This window comes from Oncorhynchus kisutch, linkage group LG14, assembly GCF_002021735.2.
Source record: "Oncorhynchus kisutch isolate 150728-3 linkage group LG14, Okis_V2, whole genome shotgun sequence".
NCBI classification, from domain to species: Eukaryota; Metazoa; Chordata; class Actinopteri; order Salmoniformes; family Salmonidae; genus Oncorhynchus; species Oncorhynchus kisutch.
The window spans coordinates 72,866,760-72,891,337 of record NC_034187.2 but is presented as its reverse complement, the minus strand read 5'-3'; the positions used below and the strand labels follow the sequence as shown (position 1 = coordinate 72,891,337).

General features: G+C 42.2%; 2 protein-coding genes across 5 annotated transcripts in view; one reads left to right on the top strand and one right to left on the bottom strand.

Moving 5' to 3' along the window:
* LOC109903384 (epsilon-sarcoglycan-like) overlaps positions 1-1,157 on the top strand; it is a 37,545-nt gene extending 36,388 nt beyond the window's left edge. For all 4 annotated transcript variants that reach the window (XM_031788907.1, XM_020500054.2, XM_020500055.2 and 1 more), the window contains one exon: positions 292-1,157. In XM_031788907.1, the coding sequence (XP_031644767.1) occupies positions 292-308 (17 nt within the window). In that variant the 3' untranslated portion in view covers positions 309-1,157. The remainder of the gene's footprint in view (positions 1-291) is intronic.
* A 733-nt stretch (positions 1,158-1,890) lies between these two features.
* casd1 (CAS1 domain sialic acid O acetyltransferase 1) lies at positions 1,891-22,682 on the bottom strand. Its single transcript, XM_020500052.2, has 19 exons — positions 22,446-22,682; positions 21,051-21,147; positions 20,781-20,901; positions 18,892-18,936; positions 18,627-18,689; positions 13,860-13,904; positions 13,629-13,752; positions 13,181-13,395; positions 11,750-11,916; positions 10,098-10,353; positions 9,816-9,905; positions 9,466-9,585; positions 8,805-8,961; positions 8,534-8,613; positions 8,166-8,267; positions 7,356-7,496; positions 6,991-7,068; positions 4,857-4,949; positions 1,891-4,731 (listed from the first exon to the last, which is right to left on the bottom strand). The coding sequence occupies exons 1-19, from the start codon at positions 22,576-22,578 to the stop codon at positions 4,456-4,458; spliced, it is 2,403 nt and encodes an 800-aa protein (XP_020355641.1). The 5' UTR covers positions 22,579-22,682; the 3' UTR covers positions 1,891-4,455.
* Between the last annotated feature and the right edge of the window lie 1,896 nt (positions 22,683-24,578).

The window sequence follows — 24,578 nt, the reverse complement described above, 5'->3', positions numbered from 1 at the left end:
GTTGAAAAGGAGAAGGTGCTACGCTCGCTCAGCATTCAAATCATATTATTTTACTTAAACAACTATTATGATTTGGACGTTCTGGCCTTCATTCAATGATCACATTTTTGGGTTGCACCTCGACTCAAGTAGGTTGAGTGCCCTCATCTTTCCAGTTACAATATAGTGACCATATTCCCATGCAGTTACAATATTCCCTCTCAGAACCTGTAAACAGTCTATATTTCTCTTATATACCAATACATTATATTATGCAATATATTGATTCATGTATTTTATTCTCCATTCTAGGTAAATGGTATTCCTGAGGAGAGGAATGTGGCTGAAGCAGTGAATTTGTGACGAGAGAAAACCCCCAGAGTGCTGGAGCTGCTGTCTGTCTGTCTCTATCCTTTTTAGCCAAGTGTTTTTCTATTTCTAAGTCCCAAATAGCACACTATTTCCTATATAGTGCACACTTCTGACCAGGGCCCATAGAGTAGTGCACTATGTAGGGAATAGGATGCCATTTGGAACAAACACTACATCTGTGCCAATCTGCATGCCCAAGCAGTGCTTTCATACTCGACGCTATTGTCTTTCCGTGTGCACTTATATATGTGAGCGAGTGTTGCAGAGTACAGTAGACTCCTGATAAGTGCACGTAGTATTGGTTAAAAAGATGACCAATTGATTGGGCCTGAAAAAACAATTACACTTCAGATCTTGCACTATATGCTCTTTGGGGCAGCAGGTAGTCTATCAGTTAGAGAGTTGGGACCAGTAACTGAAAGGTTGCTGGGTCAAATACCTGAGCTGTCAAGGTGAAACATCTGTTGATGTGCCCGTGAATAAGGCACTTGACCCTACATATTTTTGTGCACACTTTCACCACAATACCAAGCAGTTGCATTTATCAGTAGTCAACTATACATGTTGATGAGTTTATGAATGTGTGTATTCAAGCTTAATAATAAATATTAAAATGCTATGTTTATAGGATTTTATTTAAATATTTTGTTCTAGAAATGATATGCCATTAACGATATATCTGTATTTTTACTGGCCTTGCACTCTTTAGATGAAGAGACAGAGATGCTTTTATGTTTAATGTCTGACCATGTATGTGTAACTGTTCATTTTCTGTCACATAACAGTAAAAATACATTTTATTTAAATTTGCTGTTTGGTGTCAATTGTAGAACCAGGCCTGTGGCAGGCCAGGAGGACCCACTCCCTCTTCATCGTTCTCCAGCTTGTTGTATGAATTAGGTACTTCCTTAATCCTCTTAGTCCCGGGTCGGACATAAGGCACTGGAGCCTGTCTTTGGCCACAGCTTGTGTCCTGTTATGAGAGACCCGTCTCTTCCAGCTCAGCCAACACTACCCCGTTCTAAGAGAGACCTGTCTCTTCCAGCTCAGCCACCACTATCCCGTTCTAAGAGAAACCCATCTCTTCCAGCTCAGCCACCACTATCCCGTTCTAAGAGACCCGTCTCTTCCAGCTCTGCCACCACTATCCCGTTCTAAGAGACCCGTCTCTTCCAGCTCAGCCACCACTATCCCGTTCTAAGAGAGACCCGTCTCTTCCAGCTCTGCCACCACTATCCCGTTCTAAGAGACCCGTCTCTTCCAGCTCTGCCACCACTATCCCGTTCTAAGAGAGACCCGTCTCTTCCAGCTCAGCCACCACTATCCCGTTCTAAGAGAGACCCGTCTCTTCCAGCTCTGCCACCGCTGCCATGGCGTTTTTAGTCTGCCTCGCTTCCACTTTCTTGCTGGTGTCCACCCGAGGGCAATTTTAGTAGTGTTAACATAAAGACCAAAAACGAAACATTCGGGGCCGGCTTCCCGGACACAGATTAAGCCTAGTGATTAACCTCACGGTGTTGACAAGGAAGGGACAAAGAAGTCAGACAATATTTTTATGAAGGTATGTATTATTGACAATGTACAACAGAATAAAGGCATTTATAAATAAAATGGGTACATTTCACATTTTTAAGACGTCACAAAATAATTTACATAAAACTTCTCTGGGTATATATATAGTTGTTGCTTCTTTTAATTTGACCAAAACTAATTTAAACAGAAAAATCTAAAATTGTGAATAACATACTGTAAGATACTTTAAATCAAGGTAGATAACCATTTTCCTGACAACCAAATTCAGAACAATTGCCGTCCATTTACAGTCAGTGCAATTTCGTCATCTCCTTGATCAATCCAATCCTTGATCAATCCAATTATCAAAATGTGTAATGTTTTGACTTTCAAGCAAATCGTAACAAACAAATGGTACCCTATTCCCTGCAAAGTGTACTACTTTTGATCAGAGCCCTATGGGCTCAGGTTTAAGAGGTTTGCATTACATACGGAATAGGGTGCCATTTGGGATACAGACTTTTGAATAGTGCCAAGACCTGTCAGACCCATCTATGGTATTGAATTAATTTAATTGAGAAGCTACATCAACCTGTAATAATTCTACAGTGTACACCCCATTCAGTTACCTTTCCACGGCACAGAAAATATACAGATAAAATTCATATGCGATTAAACTAAAATAACTAACTAATTTGCAGTCTTCTTAATGTACACTTACAATATCTGCTAAGTTGCCTTAACATCCAGCTTTAAGCAGGTGATTTACACATTGTGAAGGGTGTTAAATAATGGGCACTATAACCAATGGATCAAAGTGGTATCTAAATGATTCAACAACTGGATATGAAGCGATTCAGTGTTTCCTTAAATCCATACAATTTTGGCCGTTGTATTTAGGCTCCCGCCAAGGTGAGGTACAAAATGGATGAAGTAGCAGATATACAAAAATCGTAGTTTTACTATGCCATTTAAAATGTCAAATTAAATAACCTTCCCTTGTAAAAACCTTACATGGCAGAATTGGAAAATACACACAAAGAACATGGGCTTGACTCGTTGGCTGAAAGAAGGCTTAACGGTTGGTGTATATTGTCCATCTGTAGGTAAATGACAGGCTCAACACGAAGTACTGCTTTTTATTCTTTAGCAATAATTCCCATTCATTCACCCCCCCCCCCCCCCCCCTTTTAAAATACATCATGAAGTATCACGACCAAGGATGGAAATTAAGCTAGCCCCGATGTTAGCACTTTTCAGACTGGGCTAGTAGAAAATGTGCTTAACTAGCCCGGCGGCGAGTGAAATTAGGTGTTTTACAATATAGCACAGAATACCAACCGGGATAGTAGAAATTACAGTCTACTAGCCCAGCAAGCCACTGCCCAAAATCCTTAAGTTCCAACCTTGATCACGACGCGTCAGATTTCAATTCAAACTTGGCACTGATGCCGTGTGGCAACTGAAGAGAAAACTGTAGGGAGTAGAACGAAGGCATTAAGTCAGGTGCATATCATCCATCCACTCATTAGCAGTGGCTTCGTTATAGTGGTAAGTATGCTTTGACGATGTCCTGCCACGGTATGTTAGATGTATTTACAAAGCAGTGCCTGTTCTAATGTAGCTCTGAGAAGCCTGCTTTAAGATGACTAACACAGAAACAACATCCACACTTCTCATTTAACATACTAGTAGAAATTGGTGAAACTGAACCTGCGCAAACAGATGCACACACACACCAGTGGTTGTTCACCCCGATAGGATAGGCTCGTGTCAGACCCAGAATGCAACAGGATTCTGCAATGAAAATTCATTACTGCATCTTCTCCATGGCCTGGCTGTGGTCTGAGGTGGTGACAAAATAAACGGAAAATATCTAGGCAATACTTCATTCACAAACAAACAGCAGTCATGGGCACACACACAACAAATGGAAAAACAAAAGCAACAACAAAAATAACCCTGTATAAAATAGAAGCTTCATTTAAATAATTAAATAATGTGCATAAAACAGATTTCAAAGCTAGGTGACTGCTGACCTCACTTTTCAGCACAAGGCAAACTTTATTTGTTTCTACCTGCATCCCAAATGGCACCCTTCTCTATATAGTGCACTACTTTAGACCAGAGCCCAGTCAAAGCTAGTACACTGCATAGGGAGTCATCTGGGGAGCAATTCGTTTAAAAAATCCACACATCATCAAACCCACCATTACCCCCGATCCTCCACCCCCACCTCACCCGTCTTCCATTGTAAACGTCTATAGTATGGAGTCAGTACCTTATTAATGTGCTGTTCAGTGATGTGTGGGCCCAAGTTGGGACCTCATCCTCTTCAGTGTATGACTTTCACCCCAGTACTCAGAGCAGAGCAGTCAAGAGAGACAGACAGCAGTGCCATATCCTTGATTTGGCCTGTTCAACTCCGTCGTATTCATTGATGCAAACCATAGCAAAAGGTCTATCAATTTTCTTCAGTTTGGTGCCAAATGAATACGACCCTGGGGTCATGGAAGACTAACCAGTCAGTCACTCTCATTAGTCTAGAAATCAGTCTACCTCTCCCCCACAGTGGTACCCCCTCCCCTCATCTCAGTGGCCTTCTCCCTGGTTCCCTTCAGCGCTCTTGGACATCAGAAGTAGACCCAAGGTGAAGACCCCGGCAGCCAGCAGCCTCTTGAGCAGGGCGGCCCCGTCCTTGGGGATGGCCACCTGGGCCAGGTCGTTGGTGATCAGGGAGATCTCATGGGCCACACACACAAAGATGAAGGTGCTGAGAATTATGTTGAGCGAGGGGTTGCCTGGGATCAGCACCAGGATGCCCTTGGTGTCCGCCGCCAGCCAGATGTGGTACTGGCAGATGAACAGCTGGGGGTCGGAAAGAGAGGGAAAGGGAGGGAGTACGATGCAATAAATGAAATTCACAAGTATCATACAGAGATTCTGCTGATGAACAGTGAGTGCAGCATCCCTGCAAGTGGCATCCATCTTACCTCTAGGGAGATCTTCCCGAACCATGCGAAGAATGAGCTGTATAGAGAGCGGGCGTATCCGGGAATGTTTCTGATTAGGATGAAGGCTAGGATCTGAGAGGAGGAGGAGAAAGACATTTTAGGCTATGTATCGTAAACTCAGCAAAAAATAATATATTCTCTCACTGTCAACTGAGTTTATTTTCAGCAAACTTAACATGTGTAAATATTTGCAAGAACATAACAAGATTCAACAACTGAGACAAAAAACGAACAAGTTCCACAGACATGTGACTAACATAAATGGAATAATGTGTCCCTGAACAAAGGGGGGTCAAAATCAAAAGTAACAGTCTGTATCTGGTGTGGCCACCAGCTGCATTAAGTACTGCAGTGCATCTCCTCCTCATGGACTGCACCAGATGTGCCTGTTCTTGCTGTGAGATGTTACCCCACTCTTCCACCAAGGCACCTGCAAGTTCCCGGACATTTCTGGGGGGAATGGCCCAAGCCCTCACCCTCCGATCCAACAGATCCCAGACCTGCTCAATAGGATTGAGATCCGGGCTCTTCGCTAGCCATGGCCGAACACTGACATTCCTGTCTTGCAGGAAATCATGCACAGAACAAGCAGTATTGCTGGTGGCATTGTCATGCTGGAGGGTCATGTCAGGATGAGCCTGCAGGAAGGGTACCACATGAGGGAGGAGGATGTCTTCCCTGTAATGCACAGCGTTGCGATTGCCTGCAATGACAACAAGCTCAGTGTGATGATGCTGTGACACACCGCCTCAGACCATGAACCCTCCACCTCGAAATCGATCCCGCTCCAGAGTACAGGCCTCGGTGTAACGCTCATTCCTTCGACAATAAACGCAAATCCGAACATCACCCCTGCTGAGACAAAACCGCGACTCGCCAGTGAAGAGCACTTTTTGCCAGTCCTGTCTGGTCCAGCGACGATGGGTTTGTGCCCATAGGCAACGTTGTTGCCGGTGATGTCTGGTGAGGACCTGCCTTACAACAGGCCTACAAGCCCTCAGTCCAGCCTCTCTCAGCCTATTACGGACAGTCTGAGCACTGATGGAGGGATAGTGCGTTCCTGGTGTAACTCGGGCAGTTGTTGTTGCCATCCTGTACTTGTCCCGCAGATGTGATGTTCGGATGTACCGATCCTGTGCAGGTGTTGTTACACGTGGTCTGCCACTGCGAGGATGATCAGGTGTCCTGATCTATTTTATTGCCCTGGCCACATCTGCAGTCCTCATGCCTCCTTGCAGCATGCCTAAGGCACGTTCACCCAGATGAGCAGGGACCCTGGGCATCTTTCTCTTGGTGTTTTTCAGAGTCAGTAGAAAGGCCTCTTTAGAGTCCTAAGTTTTCATTACTGTGACCTTATTTGCTTACCGTCTGTAAGCTGTTAGTGTCTTAGCGATTGTGCCACAGGTGCATGTTCATTAATTGTTTATGGTTCATGGGAAACAGTGTTTAAACCCTTTACAATGAAGATCTGTGAAGTTATTTAGATTTTTATGAATTATCTTTGAAAGACAGGGTCCTGAAAAACTGACATTTCTTTTTTTGCTGAGTTTATATCACAGTGTTGGGTTCGAGACCACCTAAAGCGAGACCAAAACAAGCCCAATACCAGAGCAAATCAAGTCAAGACCGGGAGGGAGACCCGAGTCAAGACCGAGACCAGAAGAATGCAAGTCCAATTCAAGACCATGATTGGAATTTTGTCAAATCACCACCATAAGATTTGAAAATGTTAATTATTTCTGTGTTCATATTTCAGAACAACATCTGGATTCTTTAGACATTCAGAATAGTGAATAAATGCATGCTGGGGGGAAATATAGCCCCTCTACAAATGATTACTAACCCAAACACAGTGGGGAACAATGGGCCTTCAGAGAAGGGCTAATGATTTATAAAATAATGAAATCCATGTCTGTGTCAACTACAGTACGTTCCGTACTGTTTAAAGGTAGAAGGTGTGCATTAACTGTTTATTGATGTTCACTAACTCCTTAGCTTCGGGGTAACTACTTGACAAGTAACACAACTTAAATGTGTATGGGAAAACTACTGTGAGCATGGCTTTGTCTGTGAGACCAACAGTAAGCAAGGCCTGACTTCCTGCTCTATTTACCTGGAGCCCTGAGATGTAGGGATGCATCTCATTGCACTCGGTCTTGTTTTTACAGCTGCTGGCCCATATGGAGTAGCTCTGGAACAGATGAAACAAGGAGAGGTTAGGAAAGTGTTGTTCAAGGATCACAATGTACAAGGAGAGGTTAGGAAAGTGTTGTTCAAGGATCAATGTACAAGGAGAGGTTAGGAAAGTGTTGTTCAAGGATCAATGTACAAGGAGAGGTTAGGAAAGTGTTGTTCAAGGATCAATGTACAAGGAGAGGTTAGGAAAGTGTTGTTCAAGGATCAATGTACAAGGAGAGGTGGTTTTAGAGTGTAGTATTAGTAATGGTTAAATAAGTACATCAAAAATGGTCTTCTTACCATGAATGAGACCACAGAGATGAGGAGTAGGATGTTGGAGATTCTTGTGGAGAAGAGAGACTCTCCTTTCCCTTCAGAGAGGACCTGGCACTTCTGCAGCAACAGGTAGACAAAGGCAAACAGCATCCCGTGGATAATGGCCTGAACGACACACACACACACAGTAAAAAACACACACAGTCAAAACACACACATTCAGATACAAATATATACAATAATAACAATAAAAAAATGCCATTTCACAGATGCTTTTATGCTAAACAACTTAGTAGTGTGTGTATTCATTTTTGTATGGGTGTCTCCAGTGGGAATCAAACCCACACTCTTGATGTTACAAGCACCCTGCTCTACCGACAACCACACAGTACCACTTACTCACACTGACCAACCAATAGAACCATCTAGATCACCAACATTAAACATTAACCAACAGATTCATCTAGGGCGGCAGTTAGCTTAGCGGTTAGAGAGTTGGGCCAGTAACCAAAAGTTTGCTGGTTCTAATACCAGCAACACCAAGTTGAAATGTACTACTATGGCTGACCCTACAAAACACATTTCACTGCACCTATCAGGTGTATATGACAATAAAAAACATTTGACAAGTTATTGGTGCAACTTCCTAAAGAGATGTGATACTGTGATGTTTTGATACCTTATCAAGAACATTTGATAGGAGAGAGCCACTTTATTTTATTTATTTTATTTTACCTTTATTTAACCAGGTAGGCAAGTTGAGAACAAGTTCTCATTTACAATTGCGACCTGGCAACTTAAAGGGTGTAAAAATATGTTCAAATATCTACTTACAAATCGATCCAGCTTCCACCTAAACCACCACTCGTGAATGCTTCCGTTCAGCTCAAAGAGCTTGGAGACGGGCCAGACTGAGAAAATGTTCTCAAACAACCCCTGGAAGAGATAGACAGTTAAACATCCTCTGATTTAGGATCAGTTTAGCCTTTTCGATAAAATAAGATCAGATTACATGGACATGGGGGCCCTGATCCTAGATCACTATTCCTGCTCTGAGACGCTTTATGAATAAACATTAAATTAATGAGTTTATTTATGAATGAAACATTGACCCATACCAGTTGAGAACTTTTTAGTTCCATTCAAAATCTCAAGAGAGTTAAAGGCTCTAAATGAGTGAATAAACCGGATGATGAACTCACCTGTGAATACGCAAAGAAGCAGATGAACAGGAGTAGCCCAAGCAGCTTCACTAGAATTCCAATGTGCCACATCCCACTACCTGTAAAAAGACAAATGACTAAACACTCACTGTGCTGGACAGAAGTTCTTCACAATTCAACACTAGTATGAATCACTTCTGAATGAATCACTTTTAAAATCAAAGCATTTCTTAGCTTTTAAAACACTGGTTTATTTACTATCTTTACTTCTACCACTACTTGTCCAGTACAATGGCTGACCCATACGGACCATTGGCTTTCTTCTGCAGTATCTGGGGCCACATGGCCATGGTGGCGTAGATTATGACGAACCAGAAAGTGACCAGAGGCACAAAGTAGTAGAACTGGTACGGCCGATCCATCACCAGACACAAAACTATGACCAGGAAGTTGAGACGGAATAGGACCTGGAAACAGACAGGAATACTGTGAAGTTGCACCTAAACGCTGATCTGTGGTAAGTTTTGCATTTATCTTTTATGGATTTATTTGACCTTTATTTATACAGTTTTTTTCCTCATTGAGATAATATCTCTTTTCCAAGAGAGACCTGGTCCAATAATTTCCCCCACTAATGGTAAAGGTTAGGATTGGGGGAGGGGAAGCTAATCCTTGTTCTGTACCTAGGGGAATCTTCACCCCGGAGATACAGATACAGGAAACAGGAAATGGCCATTCTCACTTTTAACAAAGTATTCTAAAAGAACAGACATGGAACTTTCTTAAAAAAAGAATGTTATTTATGTAAATTGTTGCTAACTATCCATGTTTTGGTTTTTGATTTAAAAAATGTGGTGCCATAGAAACAATGACATGTCAGCAGTTGTGTATTTTACGTTACATTTAGTCTAAGCAGCTCGAATCAGTATCACAGTAACATTTTATTAACTATAATAAAACCTATTAGTTACCTGGCACACTCTGTAGAGTCCAAAGTCCCCTTTGAGCCAGAAGAAGGAGAAGTGTCCATATCCTGTCTGGAAGAGGTATGCTGCCACCAGGACCCGAACATGCATGTACACCGGGATGAACTGGGAAGGAAGATTGACTTTTAAAACACACCCCCCTTCACTTGATCACACATCGCAGTAAAAAAATAATTAAATAGGTTACATGGTCTCAGCTAGCGCTGCAGTGCCCTAGACCACTGCGCCACCTGGGAGGCTGTAAATGCTTTCTAATGCAATTATACATGTGGTCAATGAGTTTATATTCATAGCGACAGTTAACACATCAATATAAAGGTAATGGTAAAACTCACAGCGCTGGCTCCAGATATGTGGTAGATGAGGATGACCAGCTGCATCCAGCCCTTCCACTCGTCAGTCTGCTCTCTGTTCAGCAGCTTGGTCTGAGTGGGAAATAGAAAATCACTGAGATAGAAGGCTCTATCAGGTCACACATGGACAATTGAATTTAGCAGTCAACGACAACTCATTTAAAACAGAAACCTCTCTGAATTCATGTAGGCCTAGGCTTCCACCTCCAAGAAACATACCACTTTTTCCAACTCCCTTAAACATTCCATCCCAAACCGTCTCACCTCCTTGCTGTTCTCGCTGTAGAAGATTCCCAGAACAAACATATAGACGAGGGGGATGAAGAAGGTGGAGTGGGTGTAGAACTTCTGCTCCTTCATGAAGACGTCGGCCCGGTCACACAGGTAGAAGTAAGCCATGATGAGGCCCATCTTACACATGGCCTGGAACGGAGCCTTGTGGCTGAGAGGCGACGCCGCCGTGGCCGGCTTCTCCTCGCCACTCTCCACGTCGGGGGGAGTGGGCCGGGACTTCCAGTGCCTGTTAATATGTTTCAACTTCACTGCTTGACATGTATGATGAAATCCTTTGTGAGAATGAAACGACTCAACAAATGAATAACGAAACAGCACAGCAAGTAAGTGAAAGAAATAGGTTTTGACTATGTTTTACTAGTAATGGGGACATACGTAAATGCAAACAAAATAACTTTTTGGTCAGTGTGTGTGTCTGTCTCTGTGAGAGAGATGCGTTGTATTTTCATTTTCTGTTACTACATCAGCCAACATTTGCCACATTTGATCTATGCCTAATGATCCTTTGGAATGCAAGAATAATGCAATATGGTGTATTAAATGTACTAACCCCCCCTTTCCCATTATTTGCAGATCCTAGGATACCTGACAGAACCTACCAGGAATGAAGATGCACTTGGATACTGGAGAAGTAACAAGCACTGTTTCCCCATCCTAGCTAAAGCTGTTCACAAGTATCTTGGTGCTCCCTGTACTAGTGTGGACAGTGAGCGCTTTTTCAGTGCAGCTTCACACATTGTAGACGAAAAAAGAAACAGACTCTCGTGACAAAGCTGAGCAGGTCCTCTTTGCGAAGAAAAACCTCCCCCAAATGTTAAAATTGTAAATGGGCAGTCATTTTGTAACCCAGCCATCTAATGGCACTGGAAAAAATTGACTAAGCCCAGTTGCTTTTCTGTTGTTCATTCATGGCTGGTATGGTCAAGGTTTTTATTGAATTTAAAACAAAGCAGTTTTGTTCTTTTGTAAAAAATAACAATTTCCTAAATGAAAGATGAGATGTGTTGTAAATTTCGCATTTGCTAGTCGACGCCTTGTTTCAACTATTTAGCTGTACTAGAATGCTTAAAAGACTGATACATTTTTAAATATCGCTATCTGTATCTGTTGTTATTGGCAAGTCAAATATTGGATATCGGTATCAGCCCAAAATGTCATATCGGTGCATCCCGATCACAAACCTGACGTTTTTTTAAAGAGACAGTGAACACATTTGAATGTAATGCATCTCAATCGGAAAATAGTGCTTTTACACAATGTAGAAACCTAATATTCTACAAATTACTTTAATTTTAATGACAGGGATTCGTATCAACAACTGAGTTTTTATAATAAACTCATGTGTTTACAGTGTTACATATTTTCGAGGGCACAACATGGGCTTCAAAAGCAGCTAGAATTCATATAGGCTCAATGTAAGCTGTATCTCAATCAATAAAAACACTTTCTGGTGCTACTACATTTCATGGGGTGCTCCTAACATCATTTACGTTGGGACCACCAGTGAAATGTTTTCATTTAGAGCCCTGGATCTGAACAACACAAAATAGTCTGGGTGTATATATTTCAGTATATGTGGCCCGAGCGGGAATAGAACCCATGAACCACAAGGGAGCGTGTACCTGTTGTGGCCCAGAGCATGAAGCACCAGGAATACCAGTGTTGAGCCCAGGAAGACACAGGCCGTCAGTTTCTGGAGGAGGCTGGGGGCCGGCAGGGCCTGGCAGCAGGAGCCGTGGATGGGCCGCAGGACCTTGTTGCACACAGCGTTCATCAGGATCATGGCACCCTGGTGGAGGGGAGAGGGACATTATTATAGAGCGCCAGACTCCAGCACAGTGCAAGCCTTGTCCTGGCTCCGGATTAAGGGTAAAGGTTAGGTTTACTGTGACAGGGTTATCAGGTATAGGGTGAAGTTGCCCTTAGACATGGATCTTGTGTCAGTTTTGCGTTTTCCCCACTAACGGTTAGGATTATGGGGAGGAGAAGCTGATCCTAGACCTGTACCTTTGGGAAACTTCATACCCAGGGCAGGTTAGAATGAGCCATGCGCGGCTCGTGCTGTAACAGACTCGCAGGTTACCGCAGTCTTAAGGTATGTAACCTTATACGTACGGCCCAGTACATCACTGGGGCTAAGCTGCTGCCTGCCATCCAGGACCTCTTCACCTGGAGGTGTCAAAGACCCCAGCCACCCCTGTCATAGACTGTTCTCTCTACTACCACATGGCAAGCGGTACCGGAGTGCCAAGTCTAGGACCAAAAGGCTTCAACAGCTTTTACCCGGACTATTTGCATTGTGTGTACAACGCCTCTTTTACACTGCTGCTACTCTCTGTTTATCATATACGCATAGTCACTTCAACCACACCTACATGTACATACTACCTCAATTAGCCCGACTAACTGGTGCACCCGCACATTGGCAACCCAGACTATCTGCATTGTGTCCCGCCACCCACCACCCCCTCTTTTACACTACTGCTACTCTCGGTTAACCATATATGCATAGTTACTTCAACCACACCTACATGTACATACTAGCTCAATTAGCCCGTCTAACCGGTGCCTGTATACAGCCTCACTACTGTATATATATATATTTCATTTCCTTACTTATCTATTGTTCACCTAATACCAATTTTTTTACTTAAAATTTACACTGTTGGTTAGGGCGTTTCACTGTAAGGTCTACACCGGTTGAATTCGGCACAGGTGACAAATAAACTTGGATTTGATTTCTGTTTGTACTTTGAACCCTGTCCTCAAAGACTATAAAGGGGAGCACACCAATCTACTAACTAGGCAAATGCAGATGAACATAGAAGCTGTCAAATGTTCAATGAATTAAAGTGCAAGGTATACAGGATGGACAGTGTAATTTGACATGGTGCTGGTTAAGAGAGTCATAAAGCCGGACGATTTTTCAGCACTAACTGTTTCAAACCATACTTATTTCATTTTTGTTTCTATTTTAGTCTTAAGCCAGCTGTTATTTGATCATACAGATGCAGGTAGAGGTGCCAGGCCAGACAGACCACCTAAAAGCCTACCACGTTCCGGGTGTTCTCGGGCAGGTGCAGGCCATCAGCTGATTGGGCAATGGTTTCCATGGCAGCCTGGCGCGAGGCGCCCAAGAACCTGACTCTGGCCTTGGCGTTCTTCTTGTTGCTGTTCAGAGTGCCGAGCGCCGCCTCGTTGTACAGATCCAACTGCTCGTTAGTAATCATCTTCCTGTTATCACTCAGAACTTCCTCATGGACAGGGTCTGGAGGAGAAAGGGAGTGAGAGGGGGCATGAGAGAGGGGGGGGTTGAAAGAGAGCGATGGAGGGGGAGGAGGACAGTGAGATTGGAAAGAGATGGAAGAAGAGAGAAAATAAAGAAAGATGGAGCGGAGAGGAGAGAGAGAAATGCTTAATTAATATAAATTCCTCATTTTCAAAGCACTCATCAACATGTCTCCTTTTGATTGACTGGTAGATGAACAGTAAAGAACTAACCCTGTAAAACCCAGTAGACCTCCCCATCCTCAGCCAGTTGTTCCAGAGGCAAGGAGATGGCTGTAAGGTTGGCCCTGTACTGCTGCAGCGCCTCGCTGCTGCCACTACGCAACTTGATGGACCACTATGGGAAAGATTGAAATCTCTATGATGAAATCCATCTAAACTATGCAGGAGGAAATGTGATAAATATGTGGTAAACCGATTTGAGAGTGAGCATATTTCACTAACAGTGGCAGCTCCGATGATGACGACATCTGGTTTTACAGAAGGATCCTGAAACACAGTCAAGAAGTCATTAAATCATGCCATGTTACTATTTGGGAATGATCTTTAAAATCGCAGTAAACTGTTGCTATGTATCGTCTGCTTACAGGCAACAGAAATAGCCTAATGCTGAGGGCTCTTCCAAGGGCTCAATTCAATCAAACCTAAATAAATCACAGTATTTATACAGTAGCACTTAAATCTAATCTCTTGCATATTGCATATGCATTGTCAAACAAAAAAATACATTGTAAAAATCTCTCATTAAGTACACACTTTCACGAATAAGGATGTTGAGGACAGAAGAGGTGTAAACAAAGATGTGATTACGATTATGTGGGATTAGATCAGTGCTTCAAACTTTTTATAGTCCTGTACCCCTTCAAAACATTCAACCTCCAGCCACGTACCCCCTCTAGGACCAGGGTCAGCGCACTCTCAAATGTAGTTTTTTGCCATCATTGTAAGCCTGCCACACACACATTGTACGATACATTTATTAAACATAAGAATGAGTAGGAGTTTGTCACAACGCAGCTCGTGGGAAGTGACAAAGAACTCTTATAGGACCAGGGCACAAATAATAATCAATAATTACATATAAAACTTTACTTGTTCATCAAAAATGGTGATTAACTCATCACAGGTTAATGAGAAGGATGTGCCTGAAAAGATGCCCATAACACTGCAATGTTGGTTTGTATTGGACAGTCTGTCTTAAATAATTTTCTACACACAGTCTGTGCCTGTATTTAGTTGTCATGCTAGTGAGGGCCGAGAAACCACTCTCACATAGGTACATGGTTGCAGAGGGCATCAGTGTCTTAACAGCGAGATTTGCCAAGGCAGGATACTCTGAGCGCAGCCCAATCCAGAAATCTGGCAGTGGCTTCTGATTAAATTCCGTTTGCAATTTCGATGAGGCTCTCCTGTTCAGATATCGGTAAGTGGACTGTAGGCCGGGCATGGAGGACTGTCCTTGTTAATGCAGACAGAGAAGAACTCCAACTTCTTAATCATAGCCTCAATTTTGTCCAGCACATTGAATATAGTTGCATAGTCCCTGAAATCCTAGATTCAGGTCATTCAGGCAAGAAAAAACACCACCCAGATAGGCCAGTCGTGTGAGAAACTCAACATCATGCAAGCGGTCAGACAAGTGAAAATGATGGTCAGTAAAGAAAACTTTAAGCTCGTCTCTCAATATAAAACAACGTGTCAATACTTTGCCCCTTGATAACCAGCGCACTTCTGTATGTTGTAAAAGCATTACATGGTCGCTGCCCATATAATTGCATAGTGCAGAAAATACACGAGAGTTCAGGGGCCATGCTTTAACAAAGTTACCCATTTTCACTGTAGTGTCCAAAACGTCTTTCAAGCGGTCAGGCATTCCCTTGGCAGCAAGAGCCTCTTGTGGATGCTACAGTGTACCCAAGTGGCGTCGGGAGCAACTGCTTGCACGCGCATTACCACTCCACGATGCCTCCCTTTTGCACCATCAGTACAGATACCAACACATCTTGACCACCAAAGTCCATTTGATGTTACAAAGCTGTCCAGTACTTTAAAAATATCCTATCCTGTTGTCCTGGATTCCAGAAGAGGATGTCTTCCTTAATTGATTCCCCATAAACGTAACGGACATATACCAGGCCCACCAAGTCTGTTGACTCATCCAGCTGTAACGCATAGAATTTACTGGCTTGTATGCGAAGCAGTAATTGTTTCAAAACATCTCTTGCCATGTCACTTATTTTTCAAATTAGCAGGTTTTGTTTCTAAATGTCTGCGCAAGAGGGAATGTTTCATCGAGTTCTGAGAAAGTACTTTTGCACATAAACGCACTGTGGCTGAGGAAAGGCACTACTCCCAATATAAGTGAACCCCAAATCAATGTAGTTCTCATATTTACGCCTCTTCGATGGTCCAACGTCCCTGTCTGTTGTTCTGTGCTTTCCCAGGTAAGTAAGCAGTAACTCTTCGTCTGCATCATATTCACAACTGTCAGTGTCCATGCTAGCTGGGTTAACAACAAATGTAGAATTAATGATGCTAGCATTGGATGTGCTCGTGGAAGCAGAACAACTTGTGTCGTCGACAGGTGCAGGTATAGTATTGCTGGTAGTTGATAAGTAATTGAAAATGGATGTCTGTTTTTAAATGAATAAACTGGAATTTCAGTTTACTTTTTGAATTGACCTCAAACCCGTGTTAGATACAGTGGCTTGCGAAAGTATTCACCCCCCCTTGGCATTTTTCCTATTTTGTTGCCTTACAACCTGGGGGGGGGTTTTAATCATTTGATTTACTAAACCTGTCTACCACTTTGGAGATGCAATTCTTTTGTTTTTTATTATGGAACAAACATGAATTTAGAGCAAGTGTGCAAAACTATTCCCCCCCCCCCAAAAAAGTCAATACTTTGTAGAGCCATCTTTTGCAACTGCAAGTCTCTTGGGGTGTCTCTATAAGCTTGGCACATCTAGCCACTGGGATTTTTGCCCATTCTTCAAGGCAAAACTGCGCCTGCTATTTCAAGTTGAATGGGTCTCTTGGCAGGTTTGTTGTGGTGCCATATTTGTTACATTTTTTAATAATGGTTTTTAATGATGCTCCGTGGGATGTTCAAAGTTTCTGATATTTTTTGATAACCCATCCCTGATCTGCATTTCTCTACAACTTTGTCCCTGACCTGTTTGGAGAGCTCCTTGGTCTTAGTGGTGCTGCTTGCTTGGTTGTGCCCCTTGGTAAGTGGTGTTGCAGACTCTGGGGCCACTCAGAACAGATGTATATACAGTTTAAGTCAGAATTTTACATACACTTAGGTCGGAGTCATTAAAACTCATTTTTCAACCACTCCACAAATTTCTTGTTAACAAACTATAGTTTTGGCAAGTCGGTTAGTATATGACAAATCATATTTCCATCAATTGTTTACAGACAGATTATTTCACTTATAATTCACTGTATCACAATTCCACAGTCACTAAGTTGACTGTGCCTTTAAACAGCTTGGAAAATTCCAGAAAATTATGTCATGGCTTTAGAAGCTTCTGATAGGCTAATTGACATCATTTGAGTCAATTGGAGGTGTACATGTGAATGCATTTCAAGGCCTAACTTCAAACTCAGTGCCTCTTTGCTTGACATCATGGGAAAATCAAAAGAAATCAGCCAAGACCTCAGAACCAAAATTTCAGACCTCCACAAGTCTGGTACATCCTTGGGAGAAATGTCCAAACGCCTGAAGGTACCACGTTCATCTGTACAAACAATAGTATGCAAGTATAAACACCATGGGACCACGCAGCCATCAGGAAGGAGACGTGTTTGGTCTCCTAGAGATGAACGAACTTTGGTGCGAAAAGTGCAAATCAATCCCAGAACAGCAGCAAAGGACCTTGTGAAGATGCTGGAGGAAACAGGTAGAAAAGTATCTATCACCACAGTAAAACGAGTCCTATATCGACATAACCTGAAAGGCTGCTCAGCAAGGAAAAAGCCACTGCTCCAAAACGGACATAAAAAAGCCAAATTACGGTTTGCAACTGCACATGGGGACAATGATCATACTTTTTGGAGAAATGTCCTCTGGTCTGATGAAACAATAATAGAACTGTTTGGCCATAATGACCATCTTTATGTTTGGAGGAAAAAGGGGGAGGCTTGCAAGCCGAAGAACACCATCCCAACAATGAAGCACGATGGTGGCAGCATCATGTTGTGGGGGTGCTTTGCTGCCGGGGGGCTGGTGCACTTCACACAATAGATTACATCATGAGGTAGGAAAATTGTGTGGATATATTGAAGCAACATCTCAAGAGGTGTACCTGTGGATGTATTTCATGGCCTACATTCTCAAGAAGTTAAAGCTTGGTCGCAAATGGATCTTCCAAATGGACAATGACCCTAAGAATACTTGGCTTAAGGACAACAAAGTCAGGGTATTGGAGTGGCCATCACAAAGCCCTGACCTCAATCCTATAGAAAATGTGAGGGCAGAACTGAAAAAGCGTGTGCGAGCAAGGAGGCCTACAAACCTGACTTGGTTACACCAGCTCTGTCAGGAGGAATGGGCCAAAATTCACCCAACTTATTGTGGGAAGCTTGTGGAAGGCTACCCGAAACGTTTGACCCAAGTTAAACAATTTAAAGGCAATGCTACCAAATAGTAATTGAGTGAATGTAAACTTCTGATCCACTGGGAATGTGATAAAACATTCTCTCTACTATTATTCTGACATTTCACATTCTTAAAATGAAGTGGTGATCCTAACTAACCTAAGACAGGGAATTTTTACTAGGATTAAATGTCAGGAATTGTGAAAAACTGAGTTTAAATGTATTTGGCTAAGGTGTATGTAAACTTCTGACTTAAACTGTCTACTGAGATCATGTGACAGCTCATGAGACACTTAAATAAAGTCTACCTGTGCGCAATCTAACTAATTATGTGTCCTCTGAAGGTAATTGGTTGCACCAGATCTTATTTAGGGACTTCATAGCAAAGGGGGTGAATACATATGCACGCACCACTTTTCCATTTTTTAAATTTTTTTAAACAAGTTATTTTTTTCATTTAATTTCACTTCACTAATATTTACTATTTTGTGTATGTCCATTACATGAAATCTAAATAAAAATCTATTTGAATTACAGGTTGTAATGCAACAAAATAGGAAAAAATACTTTTGCAAGGCACAGTACAGTACATGTGCTTGCCTTTACCTCTGTCCATGACATCAAGCGCTCCTTCAGAGAGTTATTCACCTCTGCATACCACAGGAAGTCCTAACAACAAAACAGGAAACAATCGATCTTATCAGGACAATCCCCAAAATAAACATGCTGTTTGCCTTGAAGGAAGAAAAAAAATAATTGGGAGGTGAATCTACATCGCCAAATAAAAAAAAGGAAATGTTGGGCTTTGACATTGTTATTGTTGACTGAGACAGAGGAGATGTGAAGAGAGAGAGATACACAAATAGCTCACCACATTGACTGAAGAGCTCCTATCTTCGAAGGGAATGTTCTCGTGCTGGTGGACAGACATCACAACAGGGGATAAAACAGTCACTGTCCCTCTATTTCTCTACTCAAGATTAGAGCATTGACTGAGTGCAGCAACTACCCATCTTATTTTAGGAATACCATGGCTAAAGATCATATATATACAGTGGGGGAAAAAATATTTTGTCAGCCACCAATTGTGCAAGTTCTCCCACTTAAAAAGATGAGAGGCCTGTCATCATAGGTACACTTCAACTAATCCAGAAAATCACATTGTAGCATTTTTTATGAATTTATTTGCAAATTATGGTGGAAAATAAGTATTTGGTCACCTACAAACAAGATTTCTGGCTCTCACAGACCTGTAACTTCTTCTTTAAGAGGCTCCTCTGTCCTCCACTCGTTACCTGTATTAATGGCACCTGTTTGAACTTGTTATCAGTACAAAAGACACCTGTCCACAACCTCAAACAGTCACACTCCAAACTCCACTATGGCCAAGACCAAAGAGCTGTCAAAGGACACCAGAAACAAAATTGTAGACCTGCACCAGGCTGGGAAGACTGAATCTGCAATAGGTAAGCAGCTTGGTTTGAAGAAATCAACTGTGGGAGCAATTATTAGGAAATGGAAGACATACAGGACCACTGATAATCTCCCTCGATCTGGGGCTCCACGCAAGATCTCACCCCGTGGGGTCAAAATGATCACAAGAACGGTGAGCAAAAATTCCAGAACCACACGGGTTGACCTAGTGAATGACCTGCAGAGAGCTGGGACCAAAGTAACAAAGCCTACCATCAGTAACACACTACGCCACCAGGGATTCAAATCCTGCAGTCCCCCTGCTTAAGCCAGTACATGTCCAGGCCTGTCTGAAGTTTGCTAGAGAGCATTTGGATGATCCAGAAGAAGATTGGGAGAATGTCATAGGGTCAGATGAAACCAAAATATAACTTTTTGGTAAAAACTCAACTCGTTGTGTTTGGAGGACAAAGAATGCTGAGTTGCATCCAAAGAACACCATACCTACTGTGAAGCATGGGGGTGGAAACATCATGCTTTGGGGCTGTTTTTCTGCAAAGGGACCAGGACGACTGATCCGTAAAGGAAATAATGAATGGGGCCATGTATCGTGAGATTTTGAGTGAAAACCTCCTTCCATCAGCAAGGGCATTGAAAATTAAACGTGGCTGGGTCTTTCAGCATGACAATGATCCCAAACACACCGCCCGGGCAACAGCGTGTGAAAACCTTGTGAAGACTTACAGAAAACGTTTGACCTCTGTCATTGCCAACAAAGGGTATATAACAAAGTATTGAAATAAACTTTTGTTAATGACCAAATACTTAATTTTCCACCATAATTTGCAAATAAATTCATTAAAAATCCTACAATGTGATTTTTCTAATTTTGGCTGTCATAGCTAAGTGTACCTATGATGAAAATTACAGGCCTCTCATCTTTTTAAGTGGGAGAACTTGCACAATTGGTGGCTGACTAAACTTTTTTTGCCCCACTGTGTGTGTGTGTGTGTGTGTGTGTGTGTGTGTGTGTGTGTGTGTGTGTGTGTGTGTGTGTGTGTGTGTGTGTGTGTGTGTGTGTGTGTGTGTGTGTGTGTGTGTGTATATATACACACACACTTACATTTGAGCAATTCAGCATACGCTCTTATCCAGAATAATCTCCAGGAGTAATTAGTTACACACTTAAGAGGTGAATCCTGGCTTAACTGACTTTTGAAGAATTCTGCATTGATGTCAATGGGAGCTTTGAGAGTCACTTAAGGGCAGAGATCTCAAGTTAAGATTCAGCCATAAGCTCAGAGATTCAGGTTTGTGTGTGCTTTATGCCAGGGGGATTTAGCTTACCTTTCTTCCATTCTCTTTTTGTGTAGGATCGATTATTTGTATGTATGAATAAAATAGCTGCCGTATTCTGGAATCGCCAATGAAGGCCACCCTTTTCTCAGCAAGGCAAGTCTTTGCTTCACTGTGGGGAAAAAAACAACTAATGATTCACTCGCACATAGTAACAACAACTGACAAACAATTTGGTAATTGTGTAGTTTTGGGCTTGGTTAAAATGCATTTTACACACACACACAACATACATAGATTCCCCCCATTGGTGTGACTCACATGCTTTTATATTTGTGCATCATACAGCCATAGGGCTGCCATACGTTTTCTCCTAAGAACCGACCACTGGACAGCAACCACTCACATGTGTCTCCGCCTGAGGGGAAGACAGAGAGAACATTCCAGTAAGCCATAACAAAAAAACACACACAATGAAACCTGCTGCCTCTACACGGTTTTCAACACTACAAATGCAGCAGTGTGCGCAATGCAAGGTTCAGCCAAGACACCATTGCAGCCTGCAGTACAAATTAAGCCATCGACATTTTCCACTAAAGCACACACATCTCATGACGTTCACTTGTGTTCTAATTGAATAGAACCATCTGGCAATTAATCAATGCAAACGAGCAAAAGATGTGGGGTGACAAGAGAAGGCGTCAAGAGCAGCCAATGTCAACACCAGCCAGACAACAGCAGCAGCTGTTCTCAGTGTACACACAGAGAGCCCACTGTGTCCTATGCCTTCCATAAACAAAGATCACTGTATGCAAGCCATCATCCCGGAGGCGAGCGCTTGCCTGCCAGATACAAACAATAATTTATAAATGGCCAGTTAGGCTCCTGCCTCCTCTGTGGCTGTATGTGCATACTTGACAATCATAAGACATACATTAGATTACACAGTTAGCTATGGATTTATTATCCCCACTATCAAATCAACAGTAATGTCAAATTTGAGCTTCCCATAAAAATAAAAAATAAATGACGCTCTATAGTAGCGTTAGCTAGTTATGCGCATGCGCAGTAGGTTACTTACGTTAACTCATTAGCTAACGTTAACTGACCAGTTAACTAACGTTTGCTTAGGTTGATGACAGATAAGAGACATATTCACTAACAAGCTAGTTGCAATCAGCTAATACAGTAGGCTAGTTTGCCAGTAAGAGCTTAACGTTACTAGCTAGCTACTACAATGATGTAATTAAACATGGGTTAGCTCGCGACTAGGATACTTTACACGTTGTGCTTGACTGTCTCTTGGTTGAATGCATCACAGCTATGCATCAAATATGTTATATATCATTGTTCTATCTGTGCTAAAACGATGTAGCTAACGTTAGGTAGTTAAGTCAGGCTCCTGCAAGTATATTCATGCTTCCTTGCAATTGCTTGGCTGTAGTTAAGTCAGGCTCCTGCAAGTATATTCATGCTTCCTTGCAATTGCTTGGCTGTAGTTAAGTCCTTGCGGTTTTATTATTATGTTTTCTCAATTTGCAAATACCATATTGTTGTAACTAGTAAGATTGTGTTAGTAAACGCCCTAACAGCGAGCAAAGAGGGAAGCTATCGTTAGCTAGCTACAAGTTCCCCGAACACAGTTGAGTCAAGTGTCTGTTAGCTAACGTAACGTTACCTGGCTATCTAACAAACATATTTAAGCCAGTCGCTTACCTCCATAATACCGAGAAACTGTGTGAAACACGGTGAGTAGGATGACGGCAACGAGAGATAATAATTTAGCATTTTTAATGCAAAAATACTGATTTATTTCCCGTTTGCCTAGGCTATAGGCCAGGACCGCCATCTTGGCTCCTCCATGACAACAAGTAGACAAATAGGATACAGCGGGGTGGTTGGGGGCTGAGTACACCCGCGCGTCCACGCATCCGCTGTCTGGCACTGTTGTGTGGGCCATAGCCGGTGCGCGATTTCCGACGCTGTACTAAACCTGCGGTTGATCCAGACACCTGCATCTGCTTTTCACCTTCCATCGTCAATGCAAACATGATTTAAATAAATCAACAGTGCAATTAAAGGATCCTGAAAACGTATGCTGCAAAATCGTATCAGTTGTTTGAATTGTATTCATTGTGTTGTCATCAGGGGCTCCAGAGTGCTGCAGCGGTCTAAGACACTGCATCTCAGTGCAAGAGGGATAGGGTGGCGCACAATTGTCCCAGCGTCGTCCGGGTTTGACTGGGGTAGGCCATCATTGTAAATAAGTATTTGTTCCTGGACTTGCCTAGTTAAATTTTAAAATCATTCCGTTCCTGGAACTATAGAAATTGTGGTGATTTGACTTTCTGGATTGCCATGGCTTTTTGATATCAACTGAGGGTACAATGATCTGAAAGACTGATATCAACTGAGGGTACAATGATCTGAAAGACTGATATCAACTGAGGGTACAATGATCAGAAAGACACATAAAGCAATTGGCTGCAATGAAGATCAAATCAAATTGCGGGTGTTATTGGGGGTGTAGTGAAATTCATGTGCTTCTAGCCTTGACAGTGCAGTAATATCTAACAAATTACACAACATATACCCAATACACACAAATCTAAGTAGGAATTAATTAAATATGGACGAGCGATGTCAGAGCAGAACAGACTAAAATACAGTAGAATAGTATAGAAAAACAGTATATACATATGAGATGAGTAATGCAAGATATGTAAGTATTATTAAGTGAATGAGATACCATAGATTAGTCTAGAAAACCGTATATACACATGAGATGAGTAATGCCAGATATGTAAACATTAAGTGACTAAGATACTGTAGAATAGTATAGAATACAGTATATACATATGAGATGAGTAATGCAAGATATGTAAACATTATTAAGTGACTAAGATACTGTAGAATAGTATAGAATACAGTAGATACATATGAGAGGAGTCATTTATTTATTTTATTTTACCTTTATTTAACCAGGTAGGCAAGTTGAGAACAAGTTCTCATTTACAATTGCGACCTGGCCAAGATAAAGCAAAGCAGTTCGACAGATACAACGACACAGAGTTACACATGGAGTAAAACAAACATACAGTCAATAATACAGTATAAACAAGTCTATATACAATGTGAGCAAATGAGGTGAGAAGGGAGGTAAAGTCAAAAAAGGCCATGGTGGCAAAGTAAATACAATATAGCAAGTAAAACACTGGAATGGTAGTTTTGCAATGGAAGAATGTGCAAAGTAGAAATAAAAATAATGGGGTGCAAAGGAGCAAAATAAATAAATAAATTAAATACAGTTGGGAAAGAGGTAGTTGTTTGGGCTAAATTATAGGTGGGCTATGTACAGGTGCAGTAATCTGTGAGCTGCTCCGACTGTTGGTGCTTAAAGCTAGTGAGGGAGACAAGTGTTTCCAGTTTCAGAGATTTTTGTAGTTCGTTCCAGTCATTGGCAGCAGAGAACTGGAAGGAGAGGCGGCCAAAGAAAGAATTGGTTTTGGGGGTGACTAGAGAGATATACCTTCTGGAGTGTGTGCTACAGGTGGGAGATGCTATGGTGACCAGCGAGCTGAGATAAGGGGGGACTTTACCTAGCAGGGTCTTGTAGATGACATGGAGCCAGTGGGTTTGGCGACGAGTATGAAGCGAGGGCCAGCCAACGAGAGCGTACAGGTCGCAATGGTGGGTAGTATATGGGGCTTTGGTGACAAAACGGATTGCACTGTGATAGACTGCATCCAATTTGTTGAGTAGGGTATTGGAGGCTATTTTGTAAATGACATCGCCAAAGTCGAGGATTGGTAGGATGGTCAGTTTTACAAGGGTATGTTTGGCAGCATG